The following is an 18,660-nucleotide window of genomic DNA, read 5'->3' on the forward strand; positions in this document are numbered from 1 at the left end:
TTCATAACTGTTATGTAACACTACATGATTTCATAACTGTTATGTAACATTACATGATTTCATAACTGTTATGTACCACTACATGATTTCATAACTGTTATGTACCACTACATGATTTCATAACTGTTATGTAACACTAAATGATTTTGTAACTGTTATGTAAGACTACATGATTTCATAACTGTTATGTACCATTACATGATTTAATAACTGTTATGTACCACTACATGATTTAATAACTGTTATGTACCACTACATGATTTCATAACTGTTATGTACCACTACATGATTTTATAACTGTTATGTACCACTACATGATTTCATAACTGTTATGTACCACTACATGATTTCAAAACTGTTATGTAACACTACATGATTTCATAACTGTTATGTACCACTACATGATTTTATAACTGTTATGTACCACTACATGATTTAATAACTGTTATGTACCACTACATGATTTCATAACTGTTATGTACCGCTACATGATTTAATAACTGTTATGTACCGCTACATGATTTAATAACTGTTATGTACCACTACATGATTTCATAACTATTATGTACCACATGATTTTATAACTGTTATGTACCACTACATGATTTCATAAATGTTATGTACTGCTACATGATTTCATAACTGTTATGTACCACTACATGATTTAATAACTGTTATGTACTGCTACATGATTTAATAACTGTTATGTACCGCTACATGATTTCATAATTGTTATGTACTGCTACATGATTTCATAACTGTTATGTACCACTACATGATTTCATAACTATTATGTACCACATGATTTTATAACTGTTATGTACCATTACATGATTTTATAACTGTTAAATATCACCACATGATTTTATAACTGTTATGTACCACTACATGATTTTATAACTGTTATGTACCACTACATGATTTTATAACTGTTAGGTACCACTACATGATTTTATAACTGTTAGGTACCACTACATGATTTTATAACTGTTATGTACCACTACATGATTTAATAACTGTTATGTACCACATGATTTTATAACTGTTATGTACCACTACATGATTTTATAACTGTTTTGCTGTCACTGTGTATTACAGTCACTCCAGAAAATGAGAGATTTAACAGAGACAACATTTTTAAAGTGGGACCTATGAGGTATCATATATACTCACTTGTAAGTAAAATCCAACTGTAAACTGAACAGATCCAGCTTTGTCATCACCTAATGCACTGACAGATATGGGTCTATGCAGTTTATCAGGAGTAGTCAGTAGAGCAAGCAAAACAGACCTTGATCTGCTGGTGCGTTATGTGATGACATATTAGTGTCTATCTTGCTTGCAGTTGGACACAAGTACATATACAGCAATAGACAATGCCTATCTATCAAATCAATTAAGCATGTACATGTAACTGACCAATATGGTGCCTATTCAGAGATCCATTCAAATTTGCTGTCAAAAGAAAATGGCATATTTCAGTTATTGATAGCTAAGCCCTGTCGTTGAATCCTGAGGAAATTCACACAGATCATCCATGGGACTGACGTTAGCTGACAACTTACCTGTGATATTCTCTGCCTCCAGCCCATCCTGTCAAGGCCAGCCTCAGCTAAAATGATGGCATCATACTTGTCATCTTCATCTAGCTTACGGAATCTTGTGTTCAGGTTTCCTCTCTTAATCAAGTTAAGGACACAAATTAAAACGCAATTTACTTATGATCTCAACAATGTATTTAAAACATCAACTTCTACTTACCTTTAAAATCAAACCACTTGCTACTAAGAAGTTAACCACATTTTGTAATTCTCATTATCTCTATTGGCACAGGGAATCACCAATATCACCAAAAGAAATCATATTTCAAGTAGCAATTTCATTTTTTTTTAAAAGTATGTGATCCGACTGCCCACCAATTTATGCCGAATAATTAATGCATAATATCATAGAAATTGAACTTCTTCATAAAATAAGTTGCAGGAATTTATAGTTTAGCATTAAATTAAATACTTATAAGTTTGAAAAGAAATAAATTCAGAGAAGGAGTAAAATTATAAAGACAACTTAATAGAAATATATGAAAAGTTTAGTAACTGAGGATCAAGAACAGAAATTCCCTGGTGGAATCCTTTTCAGGTACAAGCACTGATCAAATATGTCTGGTTCTCAAAGATAAAATCTGGCAACAACCTGGTTAATCATGTAGGATTGCCATAATGCCTGTTAATAAATACCACCTCCATAATTAGACCACCTTACCAATCAGTTGTCTCCATCAGTCCATGAATTCATAAATCTTTCAAGGCTGAAAGAAAGAACTTATCAAACATTTGCAGATAAATATTATGAAAGCTTCAATCATGTTACAATGGTTTGTGTTTTATGTGAAATCACATTATAAAGGATAATAATATGCCAAGAAATGAAATTAAGTGAAAAAGATCAAGTAGTGCTTTTTTTTGTTTTAAAACAATCTACCAAATATGATGGGATCTTATTTCAACCATGCTAATTCAGTGACATTGTGTATTACACTACTGAGACAACTCACCTTCAGAGCTGTAGGTAAGAGTTTAATGAATTGTGTATTTCACTTCCTGGTTTGGAGCTACTTGGATTTTTAAAAATTTCAAATACATATTTTGTGACCACCATACAACATCCACTAATGTTATCAGACTTGATCTTCATCATCAAGATATTTATCATTCATCTGAAAATGAAGCAAGCATCTTCATGACAAAGTACAACTCAGACTGTAACTCAGGCTGGAGTCAATTATAAAGTTCCCTACAAATCAGTGTTCTCAGTGACTAAGTACTAATATTTACAAAACATGCAATGAACATCCAGAACTAGTAGTCACCAATAATTATTGGTGACTGAACATGCTTTAATAAGAATATGCAATAATAAACTGCATCAGAAGTACTCCAACACCTGACTAAACACTTAAAATTAATTTTTTCTGTATATTTTGAATGCATTTTAAATTTAATGTAGTAGTTTATGCAAATCTGCTACATATCTAAAGCTCTACACCTCATAGTGAAGAATCTCTGAATTTGATACCTTAATCAATGCATCCCACAAAATGACCTGCTAAAGGATACAATGTTTTCAAACTTAAACTGGGGAAATTTTCTTCCAAGCTGAGCTGCACGTCTCAGTGAACTTGTACCGATGATGCTGGAAAAATAAACAGAAAATATGTTTCAACTAAAAGTATGAGTATATTCAAGTTAATGTAGCCAGGCAAAAAAGATGGAAAATGTAAGGTAGTCCCCAAATGCCCTAAAATATCAAAGTATATCAAAATATTCTAACGGCTGTTCCAGGAAAATATATTTGGGACGCAGGGAAGGCACCTTTAATGCCGAGTAGTCACAAATAAATACAATTTAGAATTTTGTATTGTCTTTATATAAACTTTGTAATCTGAGTACCCTGGCATATATTTTTTAAAAAAGTCCTTCCCTGGGTACTATGTGTTTTCCTATTAATATTTTTATGGTTGTTTTAGAAACCAAATGTCAACTTTATTAACTATTTGTGCAAACCAGTTTAAAGATTTTTTAAAAACAATCATCTTTAATTTCAAATAGCAAGATGTCAGAATAATATCATAAATAATATTCTGACAAAAAAAATGTATTATCTGCAGTTAAATAACAAGGACCTGCATAATTTATTCTAGCAATTCCTCCTGCAACAAAAATTTATATCAAGTAAGACAAAGAATCCAGTCTGATTCAGGAAGGGCTTATTACCTCCCTTCCTCCAAATCTACTAGCTTCTTGCCCTTGTGTTTAGGATGCATCACTACTGCATCAAATGGGCTGTCCCGTCTGAAGAAGAAAAAAAAAGTAGATATATAAGAATCTACATTTCAAACAATATGAAAGTAATTAAAGGAACAATCATTTAATCATATAAAACTTTGGTCACAGAGAAAGACTAGTCATCCACATTTATTAAAAAGGTCACAGTTCTACTGAATTTTGTGGTTGTTAACAGACCAAATGAAAAATGATACATCTATTAAGATAATATAACCAATTTCCCAATTTGAAGAAAACCAATTAAAATAAGTAACATCATACATATTTTATTTCACAAAACCAATAAAAATTGATCTCATGAAAATAAATGATATCATATGTAAAAAAGCAGCAATGTTGCTCAAGACGTTAAACTAGTTCTGAAAGTCAGAATTCATTGATTCCATGATATTAAATGAATTCACACATAAAAAGATAGCAACATTGCTGGAGATGTTTTACTAGTTCTAAAAGAGAGAATTCAGTGATGCCATGAAAATAAATGACTTCACATATCAAAATAGGCAATATAAAAATCCAAGGTCTCTATGCTACTTTTTAAATGTAAGTGATCCTATCTGTGCCTAGTACCAAATCCCTGTGCTGCCCCCCATCCAAATGATCTAGTTCCATGAGGACAGATCAAAGTTGTAAAATATTCAATTAAGTCCCAAAATTTTCAAGTCTGTATCATCCATAGGGCAGACAAAGTTATGAAACAGACAGAAGGGATGAATTCAACAGCATCTGCATTTTCTGGGAAGAAATTACTAAATCACATACTTAAAAACGCATCCCACAACCAGTCCATCAGGCAGTGTAGTAGGCAGATCTTTAAGAGAGTGCACAACAAAATCCACCTCCTTTTCTTCCAAGGCAACCTCCAGCTCTCTAGTAAAGAGACTCTTTTCTCCTATCTGAATAAAAAAAGAAATACAAGAAATCCAGGGGCAGCATAATGAGGACTTAATCAAAGCATTGTTGAAAAACATTAATCAAAGTCAGATACAAACTGTTGACACCAATGACACCAGAAACGTGATGCTATGCATCATTTCCCACTAAAATGGATTCAACAGCAATATGCTGTAAATGATGGACTCAACAGCAATATGCTGTAAATGATGGACTTGACAGCAATATGATGTAAATGATGGACTTGACAGCAATATGCTGTAAATGATGGACTCAACAACAATATGTTGTAAATGATGGACTCAACAGCAATATGCTGTAAATGATGGACTCAACAGCAATATATAATGGAAATGTTTTCTCAGTAAAATTATACTGTCTATGAATTACTGACTAAAAGCTAGCCAAAGTCAAGACTGAGAAATTACAGGGTGTGAGGTGGGGAAGTGGGTGACACTTCCCACTTAGAAATCTAATCAAACAAACCATGACTTGTTTTCAAGCTAATGGTGTACCTTTATAGCCAACTTTCTCAAACCTTTTTTAAAAAGAAAACAACATCTAACTGAAACAAAGCATCACAGTCAGCATTATGATGTGCTGTAGTAAAGATTAACTAAATGATTTCTCAAATTAACAAGACCATGAATGGATGAAAACTCTTTAAAAATCGTAATTAAGAACAAATATGTTCAAGGAACAGATGCCTCAGTGTCTGTCACTGACCTCAACATAAAATATATGACGGAAAGGTGGAGAGAAGCAAAAAGGTAACACAATATGCCCTACCACTATCACTCTTATGTCATGTAATTCAAGGTTTTATTAGCAACCACAAGATAAATTTTAGACATCAACAATAGTACTGCAATGAAGCTCCCTCCACTAAAACATAGGATGGTTGGGATCAAAAACAGCATGAATACTTCAAGTATCCGTACATGTGCACTGTCTGATCTCAGCACATTCGTAACAGTGAATCCATAATAATTCCACCCCAAAAATTCACTAAAAAGCATTTTTCAAATCATTTCAGCATTGATGATGATGTGTTCAATTTCAGTGCCCAAAAAATATTCCAAAAAGGACATAAGTAAAGGCAAAGAACATTTACAGTTTACATGTATGTGTCGAACTCTTTAAGCAGTGGCTTCATACATTTTGAAAAGAAGAAATGGTAGGAGCCTGCCTTATGTCACTGGGAATGTTGTTCCATACCAGTGGACTGAAAACTCTTTTTAAACAATTCTTTCTTTGGCCTTGGTATAATGTATTTACTTCTTATGGACCTTAAATTTGGAGTACCATCAGCATCTTTTTGGGGAAAGATATTGCTTAGACAGACAGGAATGGCTTTTCTGGACACTTTATACATCAATTCTGGCCTTATGAAGAAAAACTGCCATCTCTGTAAGCCATAGAGTATACTACCTTCTAGTGAAACCACCTTCTAATGAAGTACATGATACATGTAATTCTACTACTACTTAATGAAATGGAATAAATGACCATACTTGCCTTATGACATAAAATATGTTGTCATGAACGATCTTAAAATAAAGAATTACTGTAATAAAGAATTAAAGTACAAGACAGCTATGATAGACTATGTAGTACATAATAGCAACAATAATAATAAAGTATATAATAATATATTTTACTTGGCTTACCTTTGATAAAGCTGCATCTAAAATTTTATCACCTACAGTTGACATGGACACTACAAAAAAAGAAGAAAAAACTCATAACCAAATTGTATTAAGAAAGTTCATAAAATTGAACTTTTTCCCTTTCCTAGCAATCACATTTTTTATTTTATTATTTATTATCATTATTATTATTATCATTATTATTATTATTATTATTATTATTATTATTATTATTATTATTATTTACAGGAGTATTAAATTTTAGAACCAGTCTGGAGAACTATCTTTGGCAAGACCACCTGTTTTAAGTAAGCAGTGGTAGTAATATTATTGAAAAACAGTATGAAAAATTCTTTTGAAAGACCACCTGTCATTAATGAGCATAATTACTGTAAAGATCAATGTTATACATAATATTTAGAGCATAATTACTGTAAAGATCAATGTTATACATAATGTTTAGAGCATAATTACTGTAAAGATCAATGTTATACATAATGTTTAGAGCATAATTACTGTAAAGATCAATGTTATACATAATGTTTAGACCTCCAAATGAGAGATGACCTGCTTTACACGTCTTTTTTGAATGCACCTAACAGTTAGTTACCAAGACCTCCAAATGAGAGATGACCTGCTTTACACGTCTTTTTTGAATGCACCTAACAGTTAGTTACCAAGACCTCCAAATGAGAGATGACCTGCTTTACATGTCTTTTTTGAATGCACCTAACAGTTAGTTACCAAGACCTCCAAATGAGAGATGACCTGCTTTACATGTCGTTTTTGAATGCACCTAACAGTTAGTTACCAAGACCTCCAAATGAGAGATGACCTGCTTTACATGTCTTTTTTGAATGCACCTAACAGTTAGTTACCAAGACCTCCAAATGAGAGATGACCTGCTTTACACGTCTTTTTTGAATGCACCTAACAGTTAGTTACCAAGACCTCCAAATGAGAGATGACCTGCTTTACACGTCTTTTTTGAATGCACCTAACAGTTAGTTACCAAGACCTCCAAATGAGAGACGACCTGCTTTACACGTCTTTTTTGAATGCACCTAACAGTTAGTTACCAAGACCTCCAAATGAGAGAATGACCTGCTTTACACGTCTTTTTTGAATGCACCTAACAGTTAGTTACCAAGACCTCCAAATGAGAGATGACCTGCTTTACATGTCTTTTTTGAATGCACCTAACAGTTAGTTACCAAGACTAGCTCAGGGTGCACTTGATTATATGGCTGTGTCTCAGTGACTGTTCTCAAAGTGATCAAGTACTATCCAAGAGCAAAACATCCATTGCCCAAGTGCCTGGGACAGCTAAGCAAGGCAACCATTTCTAACCAATGTGAAAACCCAGTTAGGCAACCAGGAAATATCAAAAAATGTAAGTGTAAAAAACTATAATGGAATTTTGTAAATTTTCATACAACTAACATTTGATGATTGAATTTGTCCAGCCCTTCAACCCTAAGAAGCCCTACTAAGCAAGGCTGTCAATATTTGTCCACATGTTAGACCAGTTTTTCAGTAAGGTGTAATGAAATATGTACTGTTTGTCGAACTGGATACAAGCATTTGAAAAGTTCAGAAATGAGATCAAATGTAGACAAGGCAAAATTATTTTCAACAAAAAAGGTTCATAAAGTACATTATACCTTAATGACTTCCAGTTCAGTTTCAGAAAATGCAATTACAACCCTATGGGAAGCAAATGACTGTGTTAACCTCTCAAGTTTACACGATTGTTGTTGTTTTCTTTCAAATTTCACATGGATGTAGTTATCATCTCTCCCACCAAGAATAAAAATCAAAAATGAACACATGATGTGTAATAAACAATATTTCTGTGCTGGTTGTTTCAACTTTTTAGGGGCTGATTCTCCTATGTTACATAGCATTCTAGATGTATGAAAAACCTAGATCATGCAGATGTTTTGCATGCAAAAGTATGGGTAGATTAAACCAATCCAGGCACTAGTGTAAAGCTAATCTAGTTGATTAACCAATTCCACTGAATCTAACAAGAAAACCTGGATCGAAAGTAACCTGGATTTGACAACAACAATCACATTATCGTAATATTTGCTATTACTCCTCAAGTTCATAATTTAAGGGTAAATGTGTGTAAGCTTCAGTGATGCCTTCTATTAGCAGGACTGAAGGTGAATTATAAGTACTGTGTGCAATTAGGACAACCAGGTGTCTGTGTGTGTGTGTGTGTGTGTGTGTCAAAAGCCAGTGAAAATCTTGATTTCAGCAATTTTGGGGACAACTGCAATAATTTTACTGGGCAACCAGAAAAACCTGGTGGACCACCAGACTTTTAATGCTGGTTTTCAAGGGCAACCATAGATTTTCCATTTTTTTCTGTCCCTGATTATCATTTGAAACCTGTTCAGAACATGTGGAACCCAAGAATACTGACTCAGCACACCATGTAACAACAGGGACTGTCATTCCTGCAGAAACCATACACTGACAACATTGGACCAAAATGCTTAAATTTAAGTATAATTTGAGCACATTTAACACTTTCTGTGTGCAAACTAATCTATTCAAAAATACATCACTCATTTAGAACCCTGACTCAGAACCACAACGACCCAGATTAGCACAGAAACATTGTAACTTGAACATCTAATCAAATAATGATGCAAGCAAATTTCTGGTGAAACTAGGTCATAGAATATATAGATGAGTCTAATTCAATGGATTCTATATATCTATCCCTCTTATCTCCTAAGAGATAATTGAATGATCAAGCTACTGACTAAGAGATAGCTGAATGATCAAGCTCATGACTAAGAGATAACTGAATGATCAAGCTACTGACTAAGAGATAATTGAATGATCAAGCTACTGACTAAGAGATAATTGAATGATCAAGCTCCTGACTAAGAGATAATTGAATGATCAACCTCCTAAGAGATAATTGAATGATCAACCTCCTGACTAAGAGATAACTGAATGATCAAGCTCATGACTAAGAGATAATTGAATGATCAAGCTCATGACTAAGAGATAATTGAATGATCAACCTCCTGACTAAGAGATAATTGAATGATCAACCTCCTGACTAAGAGATAATTGAATGATCAACCTCCTGACTAAGAGATAATTGAATGATCAAGCTCATGCAAAAACTCTCATTATACAAAGTTTCTAGTGGGCAAAGGTTTGTTTCAGACTATTGATAGTAAAATAATTTAAGTCTTCTAAAATTTTCAAAATTCATTAAAGACAAGAATGGCTGTAAGATCTATTCTATGCAGCGTGAGTGTGTAATTCACTCATTTCATAGAACTCATGCTGATTAAACAGGCACATGCCTCACACAGCACAATTTCAACCACTATCTGTATTTCTTTGATAGACATATCCTATGTTAGGGAAATTTCCAGTTTTTCATATAGAAAGAAACATACATACATGCACATGTGCACACAAAGTTCTAAACAGATCCTGGCGACAAAAGGTATCAAACTTACCAATTTCAAATTTTATGTCTGGAAATGTCTTCTGCAATGCATCTATGATAGTGTTTGTCTGAATCATGGCCAGCTGCAACAAAAATTGTTACATTTAAAGCCAAACTAAAATGGTTGCTGAATCATTCTGCCGAAACTCTGAATAATATACAGCAAAAAAAATTAATTTGTTACATGAAGCAATTATGTCTATACCCCCAATACACTGTTACAAGAAAAAAACAGAAATTTCATGTTGTTTTGGCAACTACAAATTAATTGTGGACTGACAAATTCAGCTTTCCTTGGCCACCATGAAAACAAAAGGAAATGTAATGAATATTAAAGCCCAAAGATAGTCTTTGTTTTCAGCATCCTTCTCATGCACTCCAAAACCAAATCAAATGGTTAGACCTAAAACAGAGATGGCCTTTGTTTCCAGCATCCTTCCCAAGAAAGCAAAACTCTAAGCCCAGAGATGGCCTGTTTCCAGAATCCTTCTCATGCACTCCAACTCCATACCCAAAGATGGCCTTTGTTTCCAGAATCTTTCTCATGCACTCCAACTCCAAGCTCAGAGATGACTTTGGTTTCCAGAATCCTTCTCTTGCACTCCATGCCAGAGATTGCCAGTTTCCAGAATCCTTTTTATGAAAGCCAACTCCAAGCCCAGAGATCGCCTTTGCTTCCAGAATCCTTCTCTTGCATTCCATGCCCAGAAATTGTGTTTCCAGAATCCTTTTTATGCAAGCCAACTCCAAGCCCTGAGATCGCCTTTGCTTCCAGAATCCTTCTCATGCACTCCAACTCTAAGCCCAAATCAAACAGTTAGACCTAAACCAGAGACGGCCTTTGTTTCCAGTATTCTTCCCAAGCACTCCAGCTCTAAGCCCAAAATCAAATGGTTATACACCTAAACTAGAAATGTGGCCATATGGCAGTGCTTTGAGTTTTCGAACTAATCTACTGTACACTTTCATATTCATCTGAAAAGCAAAAATTCCAAATCCAATATCTGCCTTTATGTTATTCATTTCTTTCTGAAAATGATGCAAATTAAACTCTACAATGATCCCCGTATTGTAAAGCCTCAAGCAAAATTTTATTTCCATAAAATACACCATATGCTACATTTCTCCATGCATTGCAGTGCTCATAGACTCCAAAATATTTGGCATTGTAATGAACTGACAATTTACATCAGCAGATAACAGTGATTTTGTGTGATCTTACAGCTACATGTATAACAATTCTCAATGCTTTTACCTTTCCACTGCTCCGACAGCCTAGTGGTTAGAGCGTCCGCCTCGGAAGCAGGAGGTCATGGGTTTGAACCCCGACTTACAAAAATAGTACTAACAGCTGCTTCGCTAGGCGCTCAGCATTAAGAGGTTAGTGTTAGGACTGGTTGGCCTGGTGTTAGGATAATGTGACTGGGTGGAACATCATGCTACATGTCTGCGGCATGATGCCCCAGTGCTAGACATCACTATAAACTGTCACAATGCAGACATCATAGCGATATGACTGAAAAATTGTTAAAGCTACGTTAAAAATCCTAATCACACACACACACTTTACCTTTCCATTCTTTAAGCTAGAACGAATCAAGGAAGAGATTACATTTCCTGTTTTTTTTATATTAATTTATTTCGTTAGCCCATTTCCATTTCAAGCCAATAAATTTTCCAAGATAATGGAAGAAACATAGGACCATATACCAATCACTTTTTTTTATCTCATCTTATCAAAGGACCATATACCAATCACCTTTTCTATCTTATCTTAACATAGGACGATATACCAATCACCTTTTTATCTCATTTTAACATAGGACCATATACAAATCACCTTTTTATCTCATTTTAAGAAAGGACCATATACCAATCACCTTTTTATCTCATCTCAACATAGGACCATATACGAATCACCTTTTTATCTCATCTTTAAGCAACACAACATACTATATCCACCGTTTTCTTAAACAAACTTTAACAAATTTCTCCACAGGAGGTTCAGGATCAAAAGCTTGAAGATCTGGACATAGTGTTCCTTGGGTTGCAAATGTTACATTTTTTTACTGTTATGACATCATGTGCATAAAGCTACATAATGTTCAAGTTTTCTCATTTTTATGTCCCATGGCAATGTTCTATTCCATGACTCATTCCATAAATCTCTCCATTTCTTTGGCAGTCTGTTATCTTTATGAGAACTAGATGCACCTACTATTTATGTTTGACAGTCTCATGAAAATCACACTCATTTGCAGCCTGGCACCAAAAACAATTATGTAAAGCTTCAAGAGAAAAAGGTACAGAGTTAATAATCACTAAAAAAAATGAATATCTGTACATCACTCCAGAGAAGGCTGATTTTATGAATTAGTATTCCTCCAAAAAAGTCCTAAAATCTTTGCACTTTTTTCTAAATATGGTATACAATAAAAAGCAAGTGTTCCAAACATCACACAATGGCTTATAATACAATACAGCTCGCACAATTTTGTTTATGCTTTGTGGTTGGGGACTTAATTCCTTCTACATTCACTCTGCAATAACAATCTGCAAATGAGGGATCAATGCCTACATAACACCACACCATGGCAGTTGGCAACTCCAATGTGGTGGAGATGGTCAATGTTGCTGAGTGACATCTTAACAGCCAATGAATGAAGACCACCCATGGAAGACTGAAATATCAAGGGTGATTTATAATCAAATACTCTCTGTAGAATCAGTCATCTTCAATTAATTCTTGTATTTGGACACACACAAAAAATAATCTTAAAGTCTTGTATATTCAATACATATATATTTAGACTAGATCAATCAGCTTCTTTTGCAATAATTTTAACAAACTTACTTGACGAGTGACATACACTGATGATCTTTTCTTAAACAGCATGATTTTTTCCTTTTATTACAAAGGTAAAGTAATCCTCTGAGACATAGACAATTAAATTCCAAATGATGTTGCTTTGATGGAAAAAAAACTGAAAGACCACTGAATTTACACTTCAATGTGTACTACTTGTTTAGTCCTTAAGCAGTAATGGCACAAATTCTGATGAAGCAGGGTTTACAACTAACAAGAGACATCCAACAATTTCAAAATTTCTTCATCCACAGGTGGTGATTTCTCAATAACTGTGACCTACATCTTTGCTCTTCCAATCTGCAACTCTATAGTGCCATATTTGCCTTTAAGTCTTTGATCAGTCTGCAAATTTATCATGATAAGCAGGGACCTTGGTGTAATTTTGTCATGATCTGCAGGGACCTTGGTGTAGTTTTGTCATGATCTGCAGGGACCTTGGTGTAGTTTTGTCATGATCTGCTGGGACCTTGGTGTAGTTGTGTTTACTGAATGCTGCAAAAATCTCATTATTTCTTGATGAAACTTGAAAGCAGAAAGGAAGTCGGAGAAGCACTGATTTTTCTTTTCATTTATATCAATCAATAAAATCAACAGCTTCAAGTTCTGTCATTAGTTTGATAGTATTTTTGATGTATTACAATTACAAACAACACTCACTCTGTATCAATAAAATCAACTACCAATTATTTTAATTAAATGGATTAAAATATAATGTAATGATTTCAATTCCTTTAGGGTGAAAATAATGTATTGGGGGAATTAATAAGTCACTAGTGTCCAAGCCTAGCTAAACTTCCAATTAATCACTTAGTTATTGTTGAATTTTGTTGGCAGGCACAAGGTGTCTTTAACAAAATTATATAACATTCAAGGCAGAAATTAATTTTCATACAGGTAATTCTACAGAAAGTTGATATCAAGTGCAGGCCTCGTTTGTTAATAACAAAAGATTTAATTCATCTTTGTAATTAGATCAGCTCAAGACCATTGTCCAATGTAACCAAATAATCTTATCCCTCTCTCTTGCCATTAACAAATGATCTCCACTTGGGTGAAACCACTGATGCAAGGAATGGAAAACAATAAGCAGAGAGGTGCACAAAGTTTATATTAATTGTTTTGATTAGATCACAGTTTCTTCCTTCTATCGTGTCTGTTTCTTTATAAGAATCAAACAATAGAATACGCAGAGGTTATACAGTATGATTCAACAAAATGATCAATCAATAAAATAAACATTGTTTACTTATCACCAAGTACATTGTTTACTGTCAAAATACTAACAAAGAAATCAAACCTGCATAAGAACTGCTTTTGGATTATCATTATGAAATTAACACATCTATGTTATAAAATATAAGCAACTACAATATATACTCATTTATAAGCCAAATAATTTAGGGACAAATAAAAGCGTGGAAGAAGAGGGGTCTGCTTATCTGTGAGCCAAGGCCTAAGCCTGAAAAGTTTTTTTGTCGACTACCAAGAAATATTGATAAAAGATGATTGCCAAAGATGAGATCACATGCCTAATGATAACACAAGGCTCTTATATGTGCTGTCATGAAGTCAAAGAAGTATTTTTTCCAACTTTGCAGGTACGATAATGAACTTGACTCTTATTTTGATAAATATCAATCCACCAGAAAATGCAACCATACATGTATTAGAGCCGCAATTGCATGTGTATTTTCCAAAAGAACTGACATGTTAGTAATCTCCCTTGGCTGATCATTAAAATCTGCAGACCTGACAAATACATGCTAACTTTATTTCAGTATTAAAAAGAGATAAAAACAAACTAAATAAAAAGATTTAAGAATTATGATTTTGAAGGTATTTATGACAAACATTTTGTTGTCGAGAGTAGAAATAGTAGAAATAAATGCATGACTGTGACTCTTAAAGCAAAAAGACTGAGAGGCTCCCTATGGGGTTTGGGTTGTATGCAAGCCTAGGAAGGGTAAGTAATTGTTAAGTTGCATTATACGAGTCAATGTGATTAATTGTTAATAATATAACTTGTAGGATTTTTTGACAGGTGAGCTTGGAAGTGAAAGGTAGCCAAATGGGTTTCATTAAAAGTGCACCTGATGAACCAAAAAAGCTGAGCACCAAATCACTGTTGTTTAGTTATAGAAAGATAACTACTGGTATGCTTAACCAGTGGTGCATAATGCCTCAGGGATAATGGGTTTGTTTTGTTGCACAATGCCATTCACTTTACTAATCCATACAATGATACTGATTTGTTTAATGAGATAAAACAGGGGTAAAAAGGTTATTAATCAAAGTGATAACTGTAGCACCTGCTTCAGGAGGTATCTATGTAACGATTTCCACAATGACAACCAATTTTATTTTGTAAACTGAATCATGGTCCTGGTAGTAAAAAAAATAAACAATAAATATATCCAATACACTCTGATAACCAACCAACCATGGAAAATAATAAATATTTATCCAATACAATCTGATAACCAACCAACCATTGAAAATAATAAATATTTATCTAATACAATCTGATAACCAACCAACCATGGAAAATAATAAATATTTATCCAATACAATCTGATAACCAACCAACCATGGAAAATTACAGGATAAAGTATAAATAAGATATCAAAGGTTATTTAAGCTTATTCTTTCTAGAAATTTAAGGCAATAATGAAAAATAATAGTGGTGGAAATAAAAGAAAGCATTCTGCTTATGATGTGGCATTCAAACTTAAAGTTACTGAATTTGCTGAAGCAAATAAAAACTGCTTCACCATGTGAATTTTGTGTATGCAAGAAGTATGAGAATGGTGGAAAAGCAAAGCAATATTAAAAGAGGTGTGAAAAACTCAGTGATTTTGAACGTAAATGTCAACAAAATGGAAATAAGGATGCCTATGATCTTTCACCTTCCAAGCAACAAAACAGTAAATGCTGCTTGACAGAAACTGTTCTGGAAAAAATAACTGGTCATGAAAAAAGCACATGTAAAGGTTGTTTTGGCCTATTTAGCTGATAGTTCAAAGCTGCCCCCGTCATCACTTTCAAAAAAGCATATAATTTCCTGATGGTGTCATCATTTTCTCACACCAAAAGACATGGATGGATGAAAATGGAATGGCTGAATGGCTGGTAAAATTAATTTTCTTTAGTCTTGAAGACAATATATTATTTTAGTGACATATGCATCTAGAACTTAACCAGGGTTCATACAAGTTTATCTGAAAAAAATTCAAGGGCAATTCAAGCACAGAACCCAGTCTCATGGAGTAAGAAAAAATCAAGATATAAGTTAAAATGCCGCTAAAATAGGTAAAGCAAAAGAATATGATGAATTAACTGTACTGCCAAGCAAACTCTATCTGTGATAAGTAATTAAGTGGAACTACAAGCAAAAACATATACAGGTACTGTAATTCAGCTCTGATGTACATATCCATTTGTTTTTCTTGAAGATGACCAATGACCATTCAAACAAAACCACAGACATCTTTCCTTTGATTTTCTGCATAATAAGAGCAGAAAATGTGGTGCTATACCAAAGGTGGCAAGATATGCATACTTACATTCACCACATACATACTGCTTAGCAAAGGTGTTGTGAGGAAACATAATCTTTTAAAAATTTCAAAATATCTTCACAGGAATAAAAACTGAAATGGCTTGTGACAAGTTTTTGAGTCCAAAAATTTCTGTTTTATGAACATCTGATGCATTTCCAGCAAAAATATTCAGCTCAGTCAAATTCAGACCAATGCAAGCTGGGGCTCCGCAATGGAACAGTAGCAGTACTAGCTTTCCCATAATGGACTCCAGATGTGTACAAAAGTCTATAATTGGAACAGCATGCCATCTTAATTTTATTAACACTGAATGTTAATTTCATTGGCATGGCTGGTCAGTCCATATCAATGACCATTTAGCTTGAAAAACAGTATGCTTTGTTACCACTTTTTTCACTTCAAACCCAATCTAGATATTCTTTCCATTCAAGCCATGTTTTGTTGAAGCAACAAGAACCCCATTTATAATGATGCTTGTGATTTATCACGTGCTTTGTTTTACTTGTTAACCTTCTGTAAACAGCTGTGTAATTGGTCAGGTGGTAAACCCCACATGAACAAAAAAATCCAGTACTCCTTGAATGCACATCCCACATGATGTTGTATAAGGGAAACCACTTGCATGCAATGTTACACGGGATGTTGTATAAGGGAGACCACTCATACACAATTAGTAGGTGACACATTCACTTGCTGTACAAAAAACTTTGAATGGCTAGAATTTTGTCCAAATATGAACAATAGAAATGCATAAACATATGGTTAAGATATTTTACTTTGTTCCCATTTTCACAAAATTCAAGTATATTCAAGGACATGGTAAACATTTCATCAATACTGAAATATATTTAAGGACATGTAAAGGAATTTCAAAATCCAAGGATATTCACAGTGCATACGAAATGTTAACATGTGTATACTGTAATATCGCCTCAGGCTTATGGATCAGCTTATGGTGCAAGTAATGCACTTTTGTGTTTTTTCTTATTCAGTCTGGGAGGTCAGCTTAAAAGCAAATGAACTTATATGCGAATATTTGGTAGTTTGCACATGAATACCTATCTTCAAAATGTGTGAACTTACATGTATCACCATGGTGGTCAATGGATGCAACTCCACAAGAAAGTGTGGTGTTCAATGCTATTCTCTGCAAGTCACTGCAGCAACTCTGTCAGGACAAGTTGAGCTGGTGGAGGTATTTGTATCTTAATCCTCTACACTCTCTCCCCAACCCCAACCCTAAGCATGTGGAATAAAAATATTGCATGCTGTATGACAGATTAAAGCTGCTAAGTAATGTTTATCAGAGAGTGGTGACAAATCACACTCATGTGTTAGTCCTCTTATAATAAGTTCTAACCTATGTGGCTTCATATAATCAATTGCTTAACTTTGATAGCCCATACACTACATGAATGATACTAGCGTTCTTGAAACAGAAAAAAAATTCATACTGAAGACTCAGCTGTTGGAATATTCATGCATCCAAAAATTATGTCACACTTAAATCCCTGACTAAGCTTAAAAATATTTCACATCGTCCAAATCAGCCCAGAATTTGGGCCGAATGAGCCAGTAATTTGGGCCGAATCAGCCTGTTACCGTGAAATTCATGCGTGCATTTTTAAAACAGTCGCCAGCAGTACACACAAAACTAGTAATACAGAACTAGTAACTTATGGTCATGTTGTGTCATGTAGTGTATATAAGATAAGCACACAATACGGTGGCGCTATGCAGAAAATTACCGAAAACCTCGAATACCGCGATACCAATGAACTTAGTCCTACATGTAAGACATAGCACATTTTGATTTTGTTGAGCCTGACGCCCACAACATAAATATTAGCGTCGGGTCTTACAGGTACGACTACCAAAGAACTATGCTACAATTTAACCCTAAAGTCAACATTTAAGTATAAAACGTCAAGCACCATTATTTACCTGGCTCTTTCTAGATCCCACTTTGATGACAGTATGTTCCGCCATGCCTGTCTGCAGTTTTAATGTGCGAGCTATAGTTATCCAAATTCAAGGGGGTGAGATACCTGAAGATGACCAATACATCAACAATCTTGTTCCACTAGCCGCAGGTCACCCTCTCGCCGGTAAATCAACGTGTTCTACAACAATTTCCGGTAAACATAAAAAGTAAATACCTGTTTCTGCGCAGGAAATCGTCACGAACTACACGGACACTTACCTATTTACAATGTCATCCATCCATCTGCTAATGTCCTAACCATCTATAATGTTGCAGTTTACACAATAAAATGTAAATTTTACTTTAATTTTCAGGAAAATTGTGATAAAAAGACGAATTGTGTTCCATATTTCGCACCAACGTATGATGAAA

At 34.1% G+C, this 18,660-nt stretch overlaps 1 protein-coding gene across 1 annotated transcript in view; it reads right to left on the reverse strand.

Moving 5' to 3' along the window:
- LOC149794608 (porphobilinogen deaminase-like) overlaps positions 1 to 18,422 on the reverse strand; it is a 35,905-nt gene extending 17,483 nt beyond the window's left edge. Inside the window, exons 1-7 of the mRNA XM_089968894.1 lie at positions 18,249 to 18,422; positions 9,886 to 9,958; positions 6,410 to 6,459; positions 4,608 to 4,741; positions 3,774 to 3,851; positions 3,117 to 3,192; positions 1,566 to 1,679 (exon numbers count right to left, since the gene is read on the reverse strand). Coding sequence (XP_089825020.1) covers positions 1,566 to 1,679; positions 3,117 to 3,192; positions 3,774 to 3,851; positions 4,608 to 4,741; positions 6,410 to 6,459; positions 9,886 to 9,958; positions 18,249 to 18,293 — 570 coding nt within the window. The 5' untranslated portion in view covers positions 18,294 to 18,422. The remainder of the gene's footprint in view (positions 1 to 1,565; positions 1,680 to 3,116; positions 3,193 to 3,773; positions 3,852 to 4,607; positions 4,742 to 6,409; positions 6,460 to 9,885; positions 9,959 to 18,248) is intronic.
- Between the last annotated feature and the right edge of the window lie 238 nt (positions 18,423 to 18,660).

This window comes from Sinohyriopsis cumingii, chromosome 8 (genome assembly GCF_028554795.1).
Source record: "Sinohyriopsis cumingii isolate HCF-2022 chromosome 8, ASM2855479v2, whole genome shotgun sequence".
Taxonomy (NCBI): Eukaryota; Metazoa; Mollusca; class Bivalvia; order Unionida; family Unionidae; genus Sinohyriopsis; species Sinohyriopsis cumingii.